At 34.5% G+C, this 19,844-nt stretch overlaps 2 protein-coding genes and 1 non-coding gene across 3 annotated transcripts; 2 read left to right on the forward strand and 1 right to left on the reverse strand.

Annotated features, from left to right (window-relative positions):
- Positions 1-2,656: 2,656 nt before the first annotated feature.
- On the forward strand, positions 2,657-2,729 carry TRNAK-CUU (transfer RNA lysine (anticodon CUU)). The gene has a single exon. It is a non-coding gene; the product is annotated as a tRNA-Lys (tRNA).
- LOC114292714 (eukaryotic translation initiation factor 2 subunit alpha homolog) lies at positions 2,666-8,622 on the forward strand. The gene is made up of 7 exons (XM_028236740.2): positions 2,666-3,340; positions 6,555-6,611; positions 6,719-6,805; positions 6,887-7,033; positions 7,173-7,277; positions 7,675-7,773; positions 8,317-8,622. The coding sequence occupies exons 1-7, from the start codon at positions 2,951-2,953 to the stop codon at positions 8,464-8,466; spliced, it is 1,035 nt and encodes a 344-aa protein (XP_028092541.1). The 5' UTR covers positions 2,666-2,950; the 3' UTR covers positions 8,467-8,622.
- Positions 8,623-14,784: 6,162 nt separating this feature from the next.
- Positions 14,785-16,582, reverse strand: LOC114292724 (uncharacterized). The gene has a single exon (XM_082872945.1). It carries the CDS (start codon positions 16,253-16,255, stop codon positions 15,068-15,070), a length of 1,188 nt encoding a protein of 395 aa, XP_082729071.1. The 5' UTR covers positions 16,256-16,582; the 3' UTR covers positions 14,785-15,067.
- Positions 16,583-19,844: the final 3,262 nt, after the last annotated feature.

Genomic DNA, 19,844 nt, shown 5'->3' on the forward strand with positions numbered 1-19,844 from the left:
GAATTTCAACCTCTCCTTGTTGTATTTAAGCTTGTTCATGCGTGGTTCTTGAGCCTCTAGTGATTTAAGTCAAGTTTTGGTCTCATGATGTTGAATTGGAGCCTAGTTCATGCATGCATGCCTTTACTTTGAAGTTTTGAAGTTGTCCTTCATGAAATTGTACATGCATGCTCATATTTTTACAATAAACCATGTTTTCACCTTGTCTTTGAAAGAATTGGCTCCTTAGAGCATCAAATTGAAGCTTTGAAATGGTTTTAATTCATGCATGTTTGCACGTTCTTCATATTCATGGAAATTGGTTTGAATTGGATTTATTTGAAACACCCTTGGGCTTTGATTTTACAAATTGAGCTTTGAATCATGTTAAAGTATGAGTTTTGATGTGTTTTATGGAAAATTGGCCCAAGAGGATCGAAATTTATGGTTTAAAACTTGGTTTTGAGCTTGAGGTTCAAATTTGGAATTTCCAGAATTTGGACTCACGCTCGAGCGGGGTGGTGACTGGCGCTCGAGCGTAGAAATCGTGCTCCCTGTATTTTGTTCTGTTTTGAAGTTCGCTCGAGTGGAATAATTGACGCTCGAGTAGGACATTGTGTCTCATGCTCGAGCGGGTGTCGAGCGCCCAATCGAGCGTGATTTTCACCCATTCAGCACTTTTGACTATTTTGCAGAACGCTCGAGCGGGTAAGTCTACGCTCGAGCGGAAACCTTGTCTGCATGTCCGCTTGAGCGGAGCGACCTACGCTCGAGCGTGACCCCTGTTTTCTGAAAAGTCTGAAAATGCTTTTAAAGTGCATCTTTGCATCCTCATCCCATCCTAGGCATTCTTAGGCCTAGTTTAAGACATCTTATTGAGGATATAGATGTAGAACCACACCGAGGCAAATTAGGGATTAAGTTACTATCTTTCCCAACTGTGTAGCTTAGTGTGTGTTCAATCTGTAAACTGTATAGGGTTAGCTTTCCGAGGAGACGCTCTAGCTTACTGTAGCCCAGAACTCTGTGAGTAACAACTGTGTAAAGATATGTTCAAAATGATTATCTTCTGAACAATTGAATCGTACTGCTTTCTGAACTGATACTGTTAATTGAATGAATGTATGTCCTTTATTCTGAACTGTATTGTGGCATTATTAGCACCTACTGTTTACTGATACTATTACAGAGATCTCTGTCGGTTCCCTTGTTGGAACCATTACTGTTTACTGATTGATGACCATCATTTACTGCTCGGTCTTTTAAGACCTGCTGTTTACTGTACTGTTATGCTAATGGATGTACCACATATGACTGTACTGACTGAACGACTGAAATACTGATTTAATGAACTGTTTTCATTACTGTAAGGACATTCATTCTTAACCCCTTTACGCATTGTGTTATTCACTGGGCTTTAGCTCACTGTTCATATATATATGTAGGTGTACAGGCACCAGACCGCAGCTAGAAGCATCGAGGTAACTCCAGTTTTGTCGAGCCAACCTATGTGCCTCAATGCGAGGTTCCGAGCCTGACAAGTTATGGCTTAGGGGTGTTTTAGTTCCCTCCCTTCTGTCTCTGTAACTGTTTTGTTACTATACTGTACTGTTTAATAGGGATTAGGTCCCTGACTGAATGATTGTATATATGTGCATACTGTGTTGTCTGACTGTATATATATTTGAATGAAAAGTCTTTTTGCATACAGATTATCAGAGCTCATTGGACATTGTTTATTTACTGTATTGGCTTCCGCCAGCCCCTGTACTCTGTATTATGTACTATAGTAGAGGTTTTGACTATGTTGTTTTAGAAAAGGTAGGAAGAGAGGTAGTTCAACCTGCTCACTACCTTGCAATTGATGTAAGGAAACATTTTGTAGATTAATTGATATCAAATGCAGATTCATTCTCAAAAAAGAAAAAAAGAAAAAGAAAAATCATTGTCATCATGTGGTGGAAACTTAGCAAGTTCATTAGATATGTGTAACCATAAACAATATAGACACATTCCCGTAACAATTAAAACAAGGTGTCCCAACACTGAACACTCACCCACCCACTAAACCAAGGGCTTGTTTGGGAAGATGGATTGGGGCTAATACAGCCATATAAGACAAAATAGGTTATTTTAGCCTAATAAGATAAAATATCACATCCAACTCATAATTATAATATTATTTTTCTCACAAAAAAGTCAAAAAAACCCAAAAAAACTCTTCCCAAACGAGACTTTTTAGCTCCAAGATAAAAAAGTCAAAAAATCAACTCATTTCTCAAACGAACCCCAATTAACCCAACTAAAAAACACACAAAAACACGAAAGGATTGGCTCAACGATAAAATTGTTCGTTAACATTTTGTTGGCGTGAATTTCAATAATGAAAGTAAATTATTCAAAAATGAGGATATAATTATATACACCTTGCTCTCTTTTGAACGTCTCATTTTAACTTAATTTTTGTGAATTGTCGCTTATTTTTTACATAAATAGTACCAGAGAGAGAACAGGATTTACAAGCATTAAATGATTACAAGAAACTACGCATTTTCTTAATGATATTAAACCCTAGTTTTATTTTCAAGAACATTATCCAAAGGGCCATCGGAATAAAAGCAAAGTACATAATTGTATTAATTTTAATTAGCTTTAAAAATCTATCCCTTCAAGTAAAGCCCGTCTAGCTCAGTTGGTAGAGCGCAAGGCTCTTAACCTTGTGGTCGTGGGTTCGAGCCCCACGGTGGGCGTTGTTACCTTTTTGAACAAATCAAGTTTTTCAAGCTTTAAAATCCCCATTTTACTCCTAGACCCTTCACAAAACCCTATTAAAAGAGGCGGTGCAGTTGCGTGTTTTGCATTCCTCAAGGTCCTCTCATCAGAGACACTTTTCCAAACACGCTCTGCTCACCCACAACAGAAACCCTAGATACAGAGAGAGAGAGAGTCACGATCAGAAGAAGCGAAAACAATGGGGGTTGTAAACGCGCCGCCCAATTTGGAGTGCAGAATGTACGAAGCCAAGTACCCGGAGGTAGACACGGCGGTGATGGTGCAGGTGAAGAGCATCGGTGACCTCTGCGCCTACGTCTATCTTCTGGAATACAACAACATCGAAGGGATGATCCTCCTCTCAGAGCTCTCTCGCCGCCGTATACGGAGCATCAACAGCCTCATCAAGGTCGGCCGCACCGAGCCCGTCATGGTCCTCAGCGTCGACCCTGACAAAGACTACGTCAATCTCAGCAAGCGCAGAGTCGCCGAGGAGGACATTCTCGCCTGTGAGGATCGCTATAATAAGAGCAAGCTCGTTCACTCCCTCATGCGCCACGTTGCCGAAACTATGGCCGTCGATTTAGAGGTAGTTTCGTGGTTTGTTTTTCTTCTTCCCTTTTGACGCTGTTTGTTTTCATGGAAAATAGTTTCTCGGTAAAATTGATGGGTATATATATATATATATATACATCAAATCCAAAATTAAACAATTAGTGTGCAGACAAATTTATATGCCATTCTACCTAAAGCATGGTTAGGAATCATGTTTTTGTTAAAAAACTAATAAATTTATTTGTGTACTGAATCCAAGTTACAAAACAATCCTTGTTGCAAGTGACATGGTGTGGTAATGTGTCATGTTGATGCTCGTGCAATTGGTGGTGGTACTAGTGTTTGGTTGGTGACATTGACAATTTGTAGAGGTGTTATGTTGAAATGCTTTGGGGTACCCTTTTTTTTTTCTTTTTTTAAAATTTTTTATCAGCAACAAACAAAGATATATTAAGGCTCAAGGGCAAGAAGAAAGAGGATAAGACATCCTCTTAGAAGAGAAATGAAAAAAAAAATCAAAAAGAGAGAAGAAAATACAAAAATTTCAAACTCAAAACTACTCCACAGAACAAACTGACACCCAATCGGTAGCCTATGTTACACGGACTTAGATATGGGTATCGGGTACGGGTGCGTATTTAAGAGTCGGACACTTCAAAATTAAAAATTAAGGATATATGGATATGTATCCAAATTTGGATACGGTTTAGTCGTCTAGTCTATTCAACTGTTCGATCAACTGATGGAGCTTCAATTTTCGACTGGATCGACCGGATAGAGCTTCGACTGGATCAACTAGATAGAGCTTCGACCAAGTTCTCTCTTGCTCTCTCCTCTTTCATTTCTTTTGCTGTCTGTAAAGAGCTGTGTCCGAGAGAGAACAAGCGAATTTGACACAAATCCCACACTCGCACCCGTGTCGTGTCGTGTCGTGTCGTGTCGACACGAGTACTTCACCCTAAAGTGCCGAGTCCATGTAACACAGTCGGTAGCAAGCAAAAAAAGCAGAATCCTTCTAAATACTGAGCTCGCCAAGGCCCAAAAAGACGCCAAGTATCTCACCCTATCCCATAATTAGTCTATATCCAGGCAACTCCTTCGAAAACATGAGCATTTCTTTCCAACCAAACAATCCATAAAATTGCAAAGACAACACCACTCCAAAGCACTTTAGCCCTCTTAGACCTTCTAAAAACTTGATAATCAAATAATAGCATTTGAGCACATCCTTTTGGGGCCACCCACATCACATTACCCAATCCAAACACCCTATGCCATAAACACCTAGCCACCGAGCAATGCAAAAAGAGATGATCAAGAGATTCTCCACTTTTACAACACATGATGTACCATTGAGGATTAAGATACCGCGAAGGTCTCCTTTTTTGCAATGAATCATTTGTCAGAGTGCCCCCATGAACCAAGATCCACATGAACATTTTCATCTTAAGAGGAGCACACGCCTTCCAAATCTTGTTATGAAACAGAAACTGAGGTACATGAGAAGTATCAATGATTTTATCAAGAAAGGATTTACAAGTAAAAGAATCTGATGAATGAATATTCCAAACCAACCTATCCTTAAAAATTGGAGACAGAGAAACATTTTCGAGTTTAATTTAATTGGTTCTTTCATCAATTTGATTTTCTGTAAATATTGAAAGGTGGATTCAAGTGGTGTCATTGGTCATTTAGGTGGTTGTGGTGGTAGTTTCCATTTGACTTCATCTAGGGGCGTGTGACCACTTGTGATTATGTGTCAATTGTTCATAAAGAACTAAGTATTACTTTGCAAAGAGCAGTATTATTAAAATGAGTCATACGTAAAGCTGGGGGAACAGTGCTAAAGCTCGATCTTTAAGAATCCAGTTTTCCTATTCAATTGGGTTTCCACTTGTACATTTTGAGTGGGGACCAACATGATGCATTGAATCACCCATATGGTAAGGCCGTGAACCTGATATATTCATTTTGTGGTAAAGAGTGCTTTATATGTAGCACGGATGCATGTCTGTCCTATGATTTCAGCCTGGTATTTTGACCTTGATGATAGTGGCTCAAGTTCCCTTTTTTCGTTACCACTATCTGCCTCCCCACTACCCGCCCCTACACACACACAGAGTCGGTGTATATACAATGAATTACAGTGATTGCAGCAATAATTAATGGATTTATATTTTATATTTTTAAATGTTGTGTTTGTTTGAGTGCATCTGATGGAACACTCTGGTATAATAGTGGCGTGGAGGTTATTTATCAAAAAAAAAATAAAAAATAGTGGCATGGAGGTAGCCCTTAGATGCTTGAAAGGTAGAGGTTGGTGGTTCAACTGCCTCAGGAGCTAATCCAACAACTAATAATTGACTTTCGCCAGTCAAAAAACAAAATAAAAAAGAGCAAAAAAAATTAAAAAATTAAAAAAAAAAAAAAGAACCTACAAGAAATGCGCTACTCTTAATTCATAACACGTACATGTTGCATATGCCTAGCATCTGCCAACAAGCATGTTACTCTATGGTTTGACATGGGTTCTTCAAACATTATGAACAACAACAGTATATAGAAATGTCTCCTCTTTTCTGAAATACATTATATTTGTACGTATGGGTTTCATGTAATGTATACTTCACATGTGCTAGGCCTTGCTCTATACACTTGGATTTGGCTGGTTTTGGTGTTGATTTTGTAATTTGAATAAATATAGCAGATTAGCAATTGGCTGAGCCTACATGGTTATAAGATTTGGATGATACTTTTCTTCTGATTTGTCTGTCTGATATAAAATGTTTTTGACCCAGTCTTTTGATTTATTTATTTTTTTCCGTTCTCTTTTTTCCTGCTTGCCTTTCTAGCATTGAGTTGAAATTCCATGGCGTTTGAGAAAGTCAGGTGGTTTGGAAAGTTCCTAAAGCTCTTAATCCATTTTTTAGCTCAATGAGCTACAATTTGTAATTCCAATGGTTATAACTTATAACTTATCTCTCCCTCCATGCCACCCCACTGTACTTTTTATGCTCATAAGGAGGTCCTCATCTATCTCCTTTCTTCTTCAATGAATTTATTTAGCATTGTAGCCACTAAATAAGTCCATCTTTCTTATGTCTTGTGAACTTTCTTGTGCTGTGTTTTTGTTTTAAAGAACATATTGCTTGTAATGTTGTGTGCTTATGTCAAATTAATTTTAAAGTGTCCGATTTGTCAACATGTTTTCCACATGGCTACTTCTGAATGCAAGTTATCAATTGCAGGATCTGTATATCCATGTTGGCTGGCCTTTATACCGAAAATATGGCCATGCTATTGAGGTGAGATTATGTAGAGCTTCTTAAAACTATTACTTTTTCCACAACTAGCAATTGCTGATTAGAGTACTTTTTTCTTTTCTGCTTTCTTTACCTTTTTTGGGCTGCAGGCATTCAAGTTGATTGTTAATGATCCTGATTCTGTTCTTAATTCTCTCAACCGTGAAGTCAAAGAAATTGGTCCAGATGGACAGGAGGTAATCCTTGTTCAAGTAAGGCCTTTGGGCACCTTCTTCCTACTGGTTATGATGCCTACTGTTGATCTTTCCATCTGATAGGTCACTAAGGTGGTTCCTGCTATGTCAGAGGAAGTCAAAGATGCTTTTGTGAAAAACATCAGGAGAAGAATGACTGCACAGCCATTGAAGATTCGGGCTGACCTTGAGTTGATATGTTTCCAGTTTGATGGTGTTCTTCACATTAAGGTCTTAATGTTGCCCACACTTTTCATCTCTCTATATATATATTTTTTGGTGATAGTTTATCTCTAAACATTAGTGAGATTGTGGTGGGTATTGCTAATGCTTACCTGATTTGTACTTTGTTTCACATCTGACATTGCAGGAAGCCATGCGCAAAGGTGAAGCTGCTGGCAATGAGGATTGCCCTGTGAAAATTACAGTTGTTGCTCCTCCATTGTATGTTCTTAACACTCAGACTCTTGACAAGGTAATCGCAGATCATCAGATGAAATGTTATTTGATAAACTGAGACTGTGTTGCTTGTATTAGAATGGTGGCCCCCACCGACATACATAAGCATGAATGTGTTTGTGTCCTTGTGCATGTGTGCTCAAGCTTGTTATTTGTTGATTTAATGTTAACCTTGAATTTAATGTCTTGAAGATTGAATGAGCTAATCAGCCTAAGCTTGTTGTAGAGTAACCCAAGAAATTATATCATTTCATTTTAAGATTTATTTATTAACAAAGATTGTTTTTCTAGTGCTGTGTGATTTTTTTTTTGTCAGCTCTATTAATCTTCTCAGTCATTGATCTCGTAAGTTTGTAAAAACCTAAGTTTGCAATTTTCTCATGAAATTTTATCCTTTGATTTGATTGGGGCAGGAACGGGGGATATCAATTCTTAATAAAGCAATTGCAGCTTGCACTGAAGAAATAGACCGCCACAATGGGAAACTTACTGTGAAAGTAGCACCTAGAACGGTGAGTGTTGAATTTATGTCCCTTAATTCTGTCATTGTTCTCTTGTGGATGTCGAGCACAATAGGCCTACTAATAATTTATAATCTCAGGAGGAAAAAAAAAAAAATTGTAAATACTAAGTTTCTGTATTCTATCAATATGAAAAAGTTTCTTCACAGTTTTATGATTCAGTATAAAAATAGAACTTGCATGCATTATTTGTTAAGGCAACACATTTCTCCTACAAAACAATATATGTATCATATTAAATCTTTTGTCTATGAAGGCTCTTAATCCCCTTGTTTATTACTTATGGTTAGTTTTATTTTGTACTCTAATAATAAAAGAACATTTTAAAATTAATTACTAAGTAATAAATTATTGATTATACATATAGAACGAAGTTGATTTCTTAAAAATTTATGAAGTTGATCAAAATTATTGAGTTCTACGATATCAATTATAAGAGGGCCGACTGGTATGTCTTTCTTTGCTTTTGCTTGAACACTCGGGAGATTCACTCTCTCTGTATGTGTCTATATTCAATATGTTGCATTAATTTAGGTGAGTGAACGGGAGGATAAATTGGCTGCTGAACACATGGCTCAGCTTGGTGAGAATGAAGCTAGTGGAGATGAAGACAGTGAAGAAGAGGAAGATACAGGAATGGGAGACATTGATTTCGAGAACTTGAGTTCTCAGATAACACAGTGAAATATGTAGGTTGTCAATAACTTTGAAATTACAGGTCTCTCTCTCTCTCTCTCTCATTTTTTTTTTCCACAACTTGGAAATGGCTTGTTGCTAAGCTAACTTAGCAAATATTGAACAGCTTTCAATTAAATGTGAAACATTTTTGCAGCTTTTAACGTCATCATTGACACTAACCGATAATGAAATTACACATGGGATAGTTAACCTCGTTATTGAGATGTAATTTTATGTTCTAAGTTAATTTTGTAATTGCCACATATATATAGTGGAGTTTATTATGTTCGCATGATAATTTGTTATTAGATAGTGATACTATGTGTTGGTGATAATGTGGTATCACCATAGTATTGTTTTTTTTTTTTTTTTTTAAATAGAGTAAAATTTCTCACAAACTTAAGATTCAAACACAACGCTAACACTTTAGTTGAGATTTTAATCACAAGACAACAAAACAGATTAAAAATCTCTCCTGTCCTCTGATCTAGATTCTCACTTTGCACAACAAAGCACCTTACATTTTTCATGCCTAAGATCATAATGTGGTTCTCTGATAATGAGAAAGAAACAAAGTTGATTGAGGTCCTCGCATGGAGGAAGTTACATAACAAGAAAAAACACAGTATAAAGCTTGACTGTAATTTGATATAGCATAGGATTATTATATATTCACATCCAGACAAAGGCTAAACCTCCACCACTGCCACTCATTCCTTAACGCTGTGTTTGGTTGGGAGATTTGAGAAGGGATTTGGAAAGGGAAAGGGAAAAGTAAGGTGAAATGTGAATAAAATATACCTACATTTCACATAGTTTCACACACCTTTTTCATTTCTCTTTCCAAATCCTTCCCAAATCTCCTAACCAAACACAGCATAACTGATCCAATTTTCAAATTGAAGTGGGCCAAATTTTTATTACACAGCTTTATAGCCTCTTGCTACTTGTCCTCCACCAATGGCTGATTCACAGGGGTATGAATGAATACATAGAAAAAGGATAATGAATCGACTGCACAATGGCTTGAGGACCCATCCACTAATCAAATAATGCTATTGAGGCATTGAATCTGGGCATCTGCTTTGAGTATGTAGGGTTGAATCTAATATTTCATCTTTCTCTCTCTCTATATATATAATGTTAGGTGTCTTTCATGATGTTTTGAGATATTAGAAAAGTGATTTAACATGGAATCAATGTTTTGATTCGAGATTTTAAGTTTGAGTTTTGTCGTTCTATTATCTCTATATCATTGTGCACTTTATTTAATTTGTATAATTGTACTTTGCCTAAGTTAGTATATGTTTGTCTCTCCACATGCATGGTTGTAAATCATGGAAGAGTTAGCTTGATAAGTAATATTGTTATTTCTGCACGTGTGAGATGCGAGATAGAATTGCGCATTGTGGGAGAAGAGTTTGCATGCGAGAGTGTTAGTTTATTAATTTTTTTAATTTTTGATTTTTGATTAATATATATTGTTAGGTCATTTCCTAATATCTCTATATCATTGTGCACTTTGCTTTGCTTGTTTTCATGCTCTATGTCCGAGTCAATGTGTTTGTTTCTCCACATTTAAGACATGATTATTGTACATAAGGTGAGTGTTAGCTTGATAAACACTGTTGTCTTTTCATGTGTGAGATACAATACTAGGTTGTAGATGGAAGAAAGTATTAGCTTAATGGTTGTTTAGTGGAAATTATACGAGTTATTTATAACCGTTTTTTTAATATTTATTGTGAGAGTTCATGTCATATTATTTGGTACAATTTCTCTTTACAGCTTATTAGACAAAATAACAAAGTAACTTGAATAAGGGTTTAAAAAAAGAAGTGATTATGTAGATAATCTGTTAAAATTTGGGCCAAATTTGATACAAAGATATCAATGTCCAAATTTGACAACTCCGTTTCAGCACCCAGCTGATATTATAGTTGTTATGACAAATGAAATAACAATTCCATTGGAGCAACTATTACATAATTATCAAATTGCCCTCACATTGCTTGTATTATTCTTCCAAACCATGAAGACAACTTAGAAGTATAGTACATGGGCCCTCAAGCCCACCACTTCTCTGACGCTAAAGGCCGAAGTAGATACCAATGTGAGAGATTAATGGTGACAGTGAAAGGCCATAACCAAACTTTACTTTCTGTACAACTTAATTTACTCCTATTATGAGAGAACCTCATCGAAGAGCTGCTTTTTTTTCGTTTTTTCTTTTTCACCGTATCTGAAAAAGTTTCTCCACCTCCACAAGGCCCTTTCTCCTCCCAGTCCTTTTTATATAGTTCGAGGCCATCATGTCAATTTTGATCTTAGCTTGATGTTCATCTTTTGGCCTCATGTTTTTTTAATTTGATCAGTCATTATTAATCAATATCAAAATTGACATGATGATTCTGAATCAGACTAATTTCCCCTCCCCCTCCCCCTCCCTCAAATGATGTAATAAAAGTGTAGACTGTAGTGGTTGTCCATACATTTGCCTCGTGGGGTTCTAAAGTACAAGACCTTTGAGCCCCATTCATCATGTTCTGAGCCACTAACAGTCTTTCAAAACAGCCTTTTTTTTGTCCATGTCTTTTTGCTACTCTGCCCCTCATGTCATCATGTGTATATATGTACCAGCATTGATTATTTATTTTCCTTAATGCTGTGTTTGGTTGAGAGATTTGGAAAGGGATTTGAAATGCTATGTTTGGTTGGGAGATTTAGGAAGGAAATTGGAAAGGGAAAGGGAAAACGTCTGTGAAATTATGTGAAATATAAGCATGTTTTATTCACATTTTACTTATCTTTTTTATTTTTCTTTCCAAATTTTCCAACCAAACACAGCATAAATTTCCTAATGAATTTTGGACTTTCATTTTCAAAATTTTTATATCCTCACCTAAAACAAGACGAGAAATCCGAAAGAGAAAATAAGGCATCTTCTACTTCAGTTTTAAAGTGTCCAACAAATGAACTGTGAATTTTATATCATCACATTAGTAGAAATGAAATTAAATGAATTTTAGATCATGTATATTTTAATTCCATGTCTTTTCAGAATGCTTGAAAAATCTAATTATTCACTCTCAGGGCTAAACTGGCCAGGTGCTATGAACTTGATCTTTCAATCTTACTACTAGAAAGTTTCACTTAATTGGTATTGTTGTCATTTTCATTTTCTTTGTTTTTAGAAACAAAAGCAATATAAAGTTGAAAACATTCATCATTTTTATTTCTATGCAAAAATAGTTTTATAAAGAAGTTGGTTTGTCTCCAGTCATATGGAGAACGAAACAGTCCCAAAATTTCTTTTTGATCCGATCAAATAGAAAGTAAAGGAAAAAGTTAAAAATTTGTGTTGCTGAACTAGATAGTTTTGGGTTCATGGGCCCATCAGGAGCTTAATTGTGATTATTCAAAATATTTATTTTCTAGGTCTATAGACTATCGTTGAAAAAAAATCATTCCTCTAAAAAAAAATAAATGTTCACGTCACTAAATTACTAATCGTTCAAAAAATATTTATAAAGATAAAAATGTCTATAAAATATTTCAAATATAAGAATTATGATTTGTTAGATCAAATGTTCAAATAATAAAACTTATTAGAATATCTTATAAACTAATTGGGATGCAAACTATTGAAAAAAAAATTGCTAATAAATTTTCTTTTATATAATGTAAGAAAGATGTCGCTATAAAAGTCTTTACAATTTATGATTGAAAATAAAAGTAAAAATAAAAATTTTTATGTTATTTGTATATATAATATATATTTAATATGATTTAATAATTTAAATTACTTTAATATCATGTAATGACTAATAATTTATATGTATATTTAATATTTTTATACATTTAATCCAAATTTCAGGTAGTTCAAATTATTTGACATCTTTATCTAAACCTGTCCAAATTTAATTTAAATTTCTAAAATTTTGTCCAATCTTATTCAAATCGTAAAAAAAATTCAACTGAATTCGGATTCCTCAATTTGAACCCATTCAAATTGCACCCTAGATACCCTTCCCGCACCCCCCCCCCCCAAAAAAAAAAGGAAAAAATCAGAAAAATCGAACTCTTCTCCAATCAAGAGGAGTTGCGTACCCACAACACTTTTGGGCCCACAACTTTCCTCGCAAATGAAATTCAATTGACTAATGTGCTTTTCAAAACTTGAAAACACAAAAACAAAAAACAAAAATGACACACAGAAATTGTTCGAGAAGCAGGTAGAGAAGTATTTAACTTCTGACTCTGATTATTTGCTTTTAATTTATTAAAAATATTATATATATATATATATATAATTGCACCTTACGGCCAAAAGGAGAGACATCTTGTTCTTCACCCAGCCTGGCTTTAAGTACTGTTTGGGAGGGTACCCCCCCATGAATTAGATCTGTGAGTTTTGACATGGTCCCACCAAACATGTGCACCTTCCTTTGACTGAAACTTGAGAGTGATTCTTCAATCTCTCATCCTCAAAATTTCTGTTCTTTTTCTTTAAGACAATGATTAGTTGTTACCAATGAGTCATGCACATGCTAGTGACTTGGGATGCTTGGCAAAGTCATTGTTATTTTTTATAATTTTAGGCCAGCTAGAAAAAGTAGAGCATCATACATGCATACAAAGAGACACTAGAAAGACTCCTGGATTGAGACATTGAGGGAGGGAGGATCTACGTAAGCCCACAATTCACCACTTTGTGGCACAAAAAGTCACTACCAAGTTCACAATCTTGTTGTGCATAAAAGTTAGACCATTATATCATGAATCAAAAGATAGGGACCATACATAGATACATGCCTACATACAAATCTTCAATCATGAACCCCTTTATGTACACGCAAGTTCACAAATATAATCTCTTATTATATATAAAGGTTTTTTTTTTAATTTTTTATTAAGAGACTTAAATATTACACATTCTTTGTTATACTTAGGCCAAGTTTGGCATTCTTAAAAAAATTTAAAAAGTCAAAAAATCACTATCCTATTTGAGTCATATCATTTTATTTAAGTCACATCACCTCTCTATCACATTACTTCAAACCCAACCCATATCCAACCCATATTTCATAAAAAGTCAAAAAGTGCACTTATTTAGGACACCCCAAACAACCCTTTACTTTCAAGCAAGATATATAATCTTTTTCCGCATTTTAACATGTGTTTTAAAAATATATATTAATAAAAATCTTATATAAAATACACAATTCACTTGCTATGAACAAATTGGTCACAATTTTATTCTCAAAAACCCACAATACTATTTTTTTTCTCTAAATACTTACATTGCCTAGCAATTACTACAAGGACTAAAAAGTAAAATTATTAAGCCAATATCCCAAACAATTCTCTTTTCTCTATACCACAATTTCCTACACATATTAGGTTCGTACCCTTCTAGTATGTAATAGATCTCCTTTTGCCTACGGATAGTTCAATAGTTATTATAAATACGGACACCTTAGGTTCGGCTCAATCCCTAGTGAGACAGTACGAGTCTAATTGATGCACATAATTTGTGAGTGATTAGATGTACTGCAAGTAGGGGAGGGGAGACGGACACCAACCATTACAAAAGAAAAAGAACGAAAAAGTTGCAACTAAAAGATTGAGACATTAAAAGATCTACAAGGCCACAATTTACAACTACGTACATAAAAGTCACTACAAAGTTCACAATATTTTGTGTATAAAAGTTAGGCCATCATATCATTAATCAAGAGATAGGGACCATGTATATATATGGAGTCAAATACAAAGCATCAAGCAAGAATCACTGTGTGTAACATGCAAAGTTGTAACTTGTTCACAACATATAATATATTAACAGAATCTCTTTTTGCATTAACATGAAAGTTACAACTAACAAAAGAAACAGTGCAAAAATTACAAATTCATTGCATCACACAATTCCTATAAGCTGATCACAAAGACTAATTAATTACTTAAAAGACTAATATGATCAAGATTTGTTTCCAATCAAGCAAGGACAAACAAAAGGTTTAGACACACTTGGACCAACCCACAAGATTTTATGCAACAAAGATCAAAGACAATTGGTGGCACAATTTAGATCAATTCATCCAGTATGGAGGATCATCTGTCATTCTATTCTGTTTCAATTTTTCTCTCAATCACAGGAGACTGAAGGCCAAGAATATGTTCCCAAATCTTTTTGTCTCCATGTCCCGAAAGACTTCTAACCTGAATCATTGAAAATCTTGAAGTGCAATAATCTCAAAACAATATTTTGAACAAGAGAGACCAAAAGACTTAAGGGCAGTGATCCATGCTGAGACTCAATTGTGTAATAAACAGGGAATTTGAAAACCCATTTGCACCCAATTGTTTAATTGCATCAACCTCATAAACCCATCTTAGAATTGGAATCCAGGATTGAGCCAAACCAAAAAGACACCAAATTGATAAAAGAACAACTTAGAAAGTGTACCAAACACAGGCTAAGGAGACAGACACAAAACACAGACAAATACAAAAGAGAGATATAGAGAGAAATACACAGGTAAAACAAGGTTGTAATGTTTACTTTAAAGGTTTAAGCTAATGAGCAAACTCAAAAAGCATATCTTTAGCCTCCCACAGCCAACAGAGAAGGAATGGCATTGAGGTTGGGGGTGGTGTTGGTGGTGTTCTTATTAGAACCCTCTCTCTTCCCAGTTGAAGAAGGCTTACTCAAAGCTCTAATTGGACTCGCAAATGCCCATCCCCAACTCTTACTCCTCCCATGAGAAAGATGCCTCGCTGGTGCAGCCGCCTTGCCACTCATATGATTGTTATCTTCAGCTGAAGATGAAACCCAGTAAGAAGATGAAGAAGATGAGGAGGAAGAAGAAGTGATCATGAACCCACTAAAAATCCCACCGCACTTGACTCTCTCTTTCATACAATCCTGTCCTCCGCCGCGGTGGAGAGGGGTGACCTTAGGCTTGCCTTCCCTCTGAGACTCGACTCGCCGGAGAGTACAGTCCCCAAACCCAGTTGAGATTCGCTCGAAAAAGTCCCCGGAAAAGCTCCTACTTCCACACCCAACCGATCTAGATCTGGAAACTTTCCGATCAAACGCTGCTTGATCAGGGCTCTCATTCTCCTCCACCACCACAACCTCCTCTCTCTTCTTCGCCGATCTCTGCGAGAAAGACCCATTTGAAGAAGCCCCCATTGTTGAAGACGATGCGTAGCAAATCTCTTTACAATGATTATCGATTCTACGATTACGAGAGTGCTTCGATTGATACAGAAACGACCAGAACCCTCTTCTCCGAGGGCTGTCCTCGTCCGCTTCCATGAAACGAACCCCTCGCCGTGGAGTGGTGGTGGACTTGCTTCGCTTGAAAACAATGCTAGATTGGTCTGTAGACGAATCACCACCAGCGAGAGTGAGGTCTTTCTTCTTCTTAGTCTTCTTGTGGGTGAGAAGAAAGGGTATTCGAGATCGCCTCGAGTAATACTGATGGTAGTGACAGTCATTGTTGTTGATGGTGTTGTTGGTTGATGAGGAAGATGACGATGATGGGTGGTTGGGTCGAACAGAGAGGGTCGATGTGGATCCACCACCGAAGTCAGATCTGAAGGAAGGAGATGAAGATGAGGAAGAAGAAGGGAAGACGGCTATGGGGAAAGAGGAGGAGACTAGTTTTCCAAGCTTTTCTTGTAGGCAAAAAGCACAGATCCCACCTGGTGAGTTGTTTTTGTAAGGGTGGTTTCTACATTGCATGTTTCCATCACCCATATCTTCTTGGAGACCTTCCATCACCATTGTTGCACCCCTCAAAAGCTCTCTACAATCAATCACCAAAGTGGGTTTCTTGTTCTTCTTGTTGCTCTTGACGGTGTTTGTGGTTTCATACCGTTGAACACGACCTCCAAGTGTTTGTTGAAATGGCTCAAAAACAGAAACAGAAAAGGATTAGAACACAGAGAGAGAGAGAGAGAGAGAGAGAGCAAAGCGTCAAACGATTGCGAATGAATATCTAGATAGATTAGGCATTGAATTGTGATGGTAGTGATGGTGGGGGCTATGGGGAGAGTCCCCGTGCGTGCACGTGGATAGATTAATAATAATACTGATTTTTTTTTAAGAAAATAAAATTATATAAATTAATAAATTTTATAAGAAAAATTTGTAAATAAATTATATTTATGAAAGAAATTATAATTATAATTATTAAAATTAATAAATTATTCCACCTATTTGTATTTTTTTTTTTAAAACTTACACAAAAAGTTAATTTCTCCATTCTATAAATGTAGGTTACGGAATTGGTGTCCAAGCTTTAATAATGCCCTGAGTTTTGCAGGTGTTTTTTTACGATGCAGGCTAAACTCGATCAAGACTTTGGCAAGTTATTTTGCGGGTAAAATAGTCATTAAAAAAATAAAATAAATTATTTTAATCACAATAAATAAAATATTACATTTAATTTATAATTATTATATTTTTCTTTTAAAAAAAACCTAAAACAGTAAAAAAATTAAAAAATTCTTTCTAAACCAAACTTTTTAGTCCAAGCTAAAATAATTAAAAATTTAAAAAAACTAAAAAGCCAATCCACTTTTCAAACGGATGCTAAAGATCTTAGGACAAAACCTTACCTAACAAGATGGGCTTAAACGGGCTTAATCCACGAACTAAATCAGACAAACCAAGGGATTGTTTGGGGTGTCTGTGCACTTTTTATATTTTTTAATTAAAAAGTTGAGGAAAAAAATATAAATATTTGGATTAATATTTTGTTTTTTTACAAAAAAATATGTAATAAAAAATTGTATAAATAAAATGTATAGGAGAAGAAAATTGAGTAGGTTATACGATTGTCCTGCTGAGTAGCATGTGTTACATAGCAAATTATTGTCTCATTCGGGACAAAGTGTTTGGATAGTGATCGTTGGTCAGTGGGAGCCACCACGGGTCTTATTTTAATAATCTAAACTGTTCAATATGTACAACTCATCGAGTATTATATGCTTGTAAAAAATCACGTTGATCGGATATCGATGGCTATATGATCGGATTAGTTTTTGTTCAACAGTTAACTATTACACCATCCGTTTTGTTTATACAAAACTGATTTGATCATACAGTTAACGATATCCGATCAACATGATTTTTCACAGGCATATAGTACTTAACGAGTTCTACATACGGTTCGGATTATCAAAACGGAACCCTTAGTGGATTTCCAAGGACCCAACATTACCATCAAACTTTGTAACTTTACATATGTAATTTTTTTTTTTTTTTTGCCCAAAATGTGTTTGACCTGCCTTCCTGCTGGGGCAGTGCGACTGACAGTGTAATTCAAACTTTTGTATTACAAAAATGTATTAAAAAAAAATTAATATATTTTTTGTATGAATAGTCATGACTTTTTTTACTTTTTGTGTAATTTTTTGGCTTTTTAAATTTTGTGAGACTTGCCAAACCTGGCGACTGATTTGGCAACCTTAGAAAAAGCTAAAAAGTCAAAAAGTTATCACTATTCACCAAAAAAAATATTAAAAAATCAATATACAATTATTAATACAAATCATTTTTTTTGGCCCAATCTAGGTATTGACACGATGAACTAGTTAGTGAAAGGGGAAAAAAAAAATCATGTGTATATTTACTAAATTTGATGGTAAAGTTGGGCCCGTGAGGGCTCACCATGGGTCCCGTTTTGATAATCTGAATCGTTTAATATGTAGAACTTGTTTAGTATTATATGCTTGTAAAAAATCGCATCTATCGAATATCGCTAACTACGTGATCAAATCAGTTTGTATAAAAATTGATGGTGTTATAGTTAACAATTAACAAAAAAACTAGCACGATTAGATAACTATTGATATCCAATCAACGTGATTTTTTAAAAGCATATAGTACTCGACGAGTTCTACAAATTGAATGGTTCCGATTACAAAAAAAGGGACCCATGGAGGGCTGCCACGGGCCAAACAACACCATTCAATCAAAGCCCGAGAAGGAGACAATATTTTCTCATCTATTCAACCAGTCGACTCCACTGCGAATCTGTACTGCCTCCTACCATATCTTCTCCTACACACTTATTTATACAATTTTTTAATACACATTTTTTCATAAAAAGTTAAAAAGTTAACCCAAATATCTATATTTTTTTCTCAACTTTTTAATTTAAAAAGACAAAAAATCACTTATTTAGGACATCCCAACAACCCTTAAGAGGTATTTTAACGACTTTAAATACTGTGTGGTCCACAGTGTCTGTGATGATGCCACGTACATAGAGTTGCACATGCAAATATATAATCAGTATTAGAGAATAATAGTTTTATCCATCCCATATGTTTGCATGTTCGTGCATTAATTTCAAATAATTTCAAATAGTTTCAAATATAAATATTATTATATTGATAAAAGTAAATGGGTATCATGCATGCCTCCTAACTTCACCCACAGTAGCATAAAACTTTTAACAAATAATTATGATTGCAACAATGGTCCCGTTTGGTACAGTTGTGAGGAAGCGATTATAAATTATAATTTATAGGTCTGGTAACCTGTTTGGTACAGCTGTGAGATTATAGATTTAAGCAGCAGAGTAGTGTTTGATAAATAAATTATAAAATAATTTATTCCTGTATAATTGTCATTTTTACCCTTATAGGATATAAAATTTGTGATTTCATTTATAATACATTTTTTTCTTTTTCTTTTTCATTTTATTTCTTTTATTTTCTTTTTTACCTTATTTTCTTTCTTTTTTAATTTCTTTCTTCTTCTCTTAATTCTTTGTTAATTTTTTTTAATATATTAATTCATTAAAATTAATATTCATGTTCTAATTTATATTAATGTTGTGATTTCATTACATATTATTTTCATATATTCATCAAATTTTCATCAATTTATCAATTTATATTAATGTATCAATTTTTCCAATTTATTATTATTATTATTATTATTATTATTATTATTATTATTATTATTATTCATTTTAATTATTTTTAGTAATATTTCATTTTTTCTTTATATTAATGTACCATTATTAATTTATATTAATGTATCATTATTATTCTTTATATTAATGTATCAATTTATATTAATTTATCAATTTACATATAGTCATCAATTTATATTAATGTATCATTTTAATTATTTTTAGTAATATTTCAATTTACATATATTCATCAATTTATATTAATGTATCAATTTTTCCAATATTATTATTATTATTATTATTCATTTTAATTATTTTTAGTAATATTTTATTTTTTCTTTATATTAATGTATCATTATTAACGTATCATTATTATTGTTTATATTAATGTATTATTATTAATTTATATTAATGTATCATTATTATTCTTTATATATATTTATC

This window comes from Camellia sinensis, chromosome 6, assembly GCF_055761805.1.
Source record: "Camellia sinensis isolate YWXY chromosome 6, ASM5576180v1, whole genome shotgun sequence".
NCBI lineage: Eukaryota > Viridiplantae > Streptophyta > Magnoliopsida > Ericales > Theaceae > Camellia > Camellia sinensis.

Coding starts and splice junctions, on each gene's coding strand:
- LOC114292714 (XM_028236740.2), top strand. CDS start 2,951: ATGGGGGTTGTAAACGCGCCGCCCAATTTGGAGTGCAGAATGTACGAA. Junction 3,341..6,554: donor CTATGGCCGTCGATTTAGAG/GTAGTTTCGTGG, acceptor TATCAATTGCAG/GATCTGTATATCCATGTTGG. Junction 7,278..7,674: donor ACACTCAGACTCTTGACAAG/GTAATCGCAGAT, acceptor TGATTGGGGCAG/GAACGGGGGATATCAATTCT.
- LOC114292724 (XM_082872945.1), bottom strand. CDS start 16,255: ATGGTGATGGAAGGTCTCCAAGAAGATATGGGTGATGGAAACATGCAA.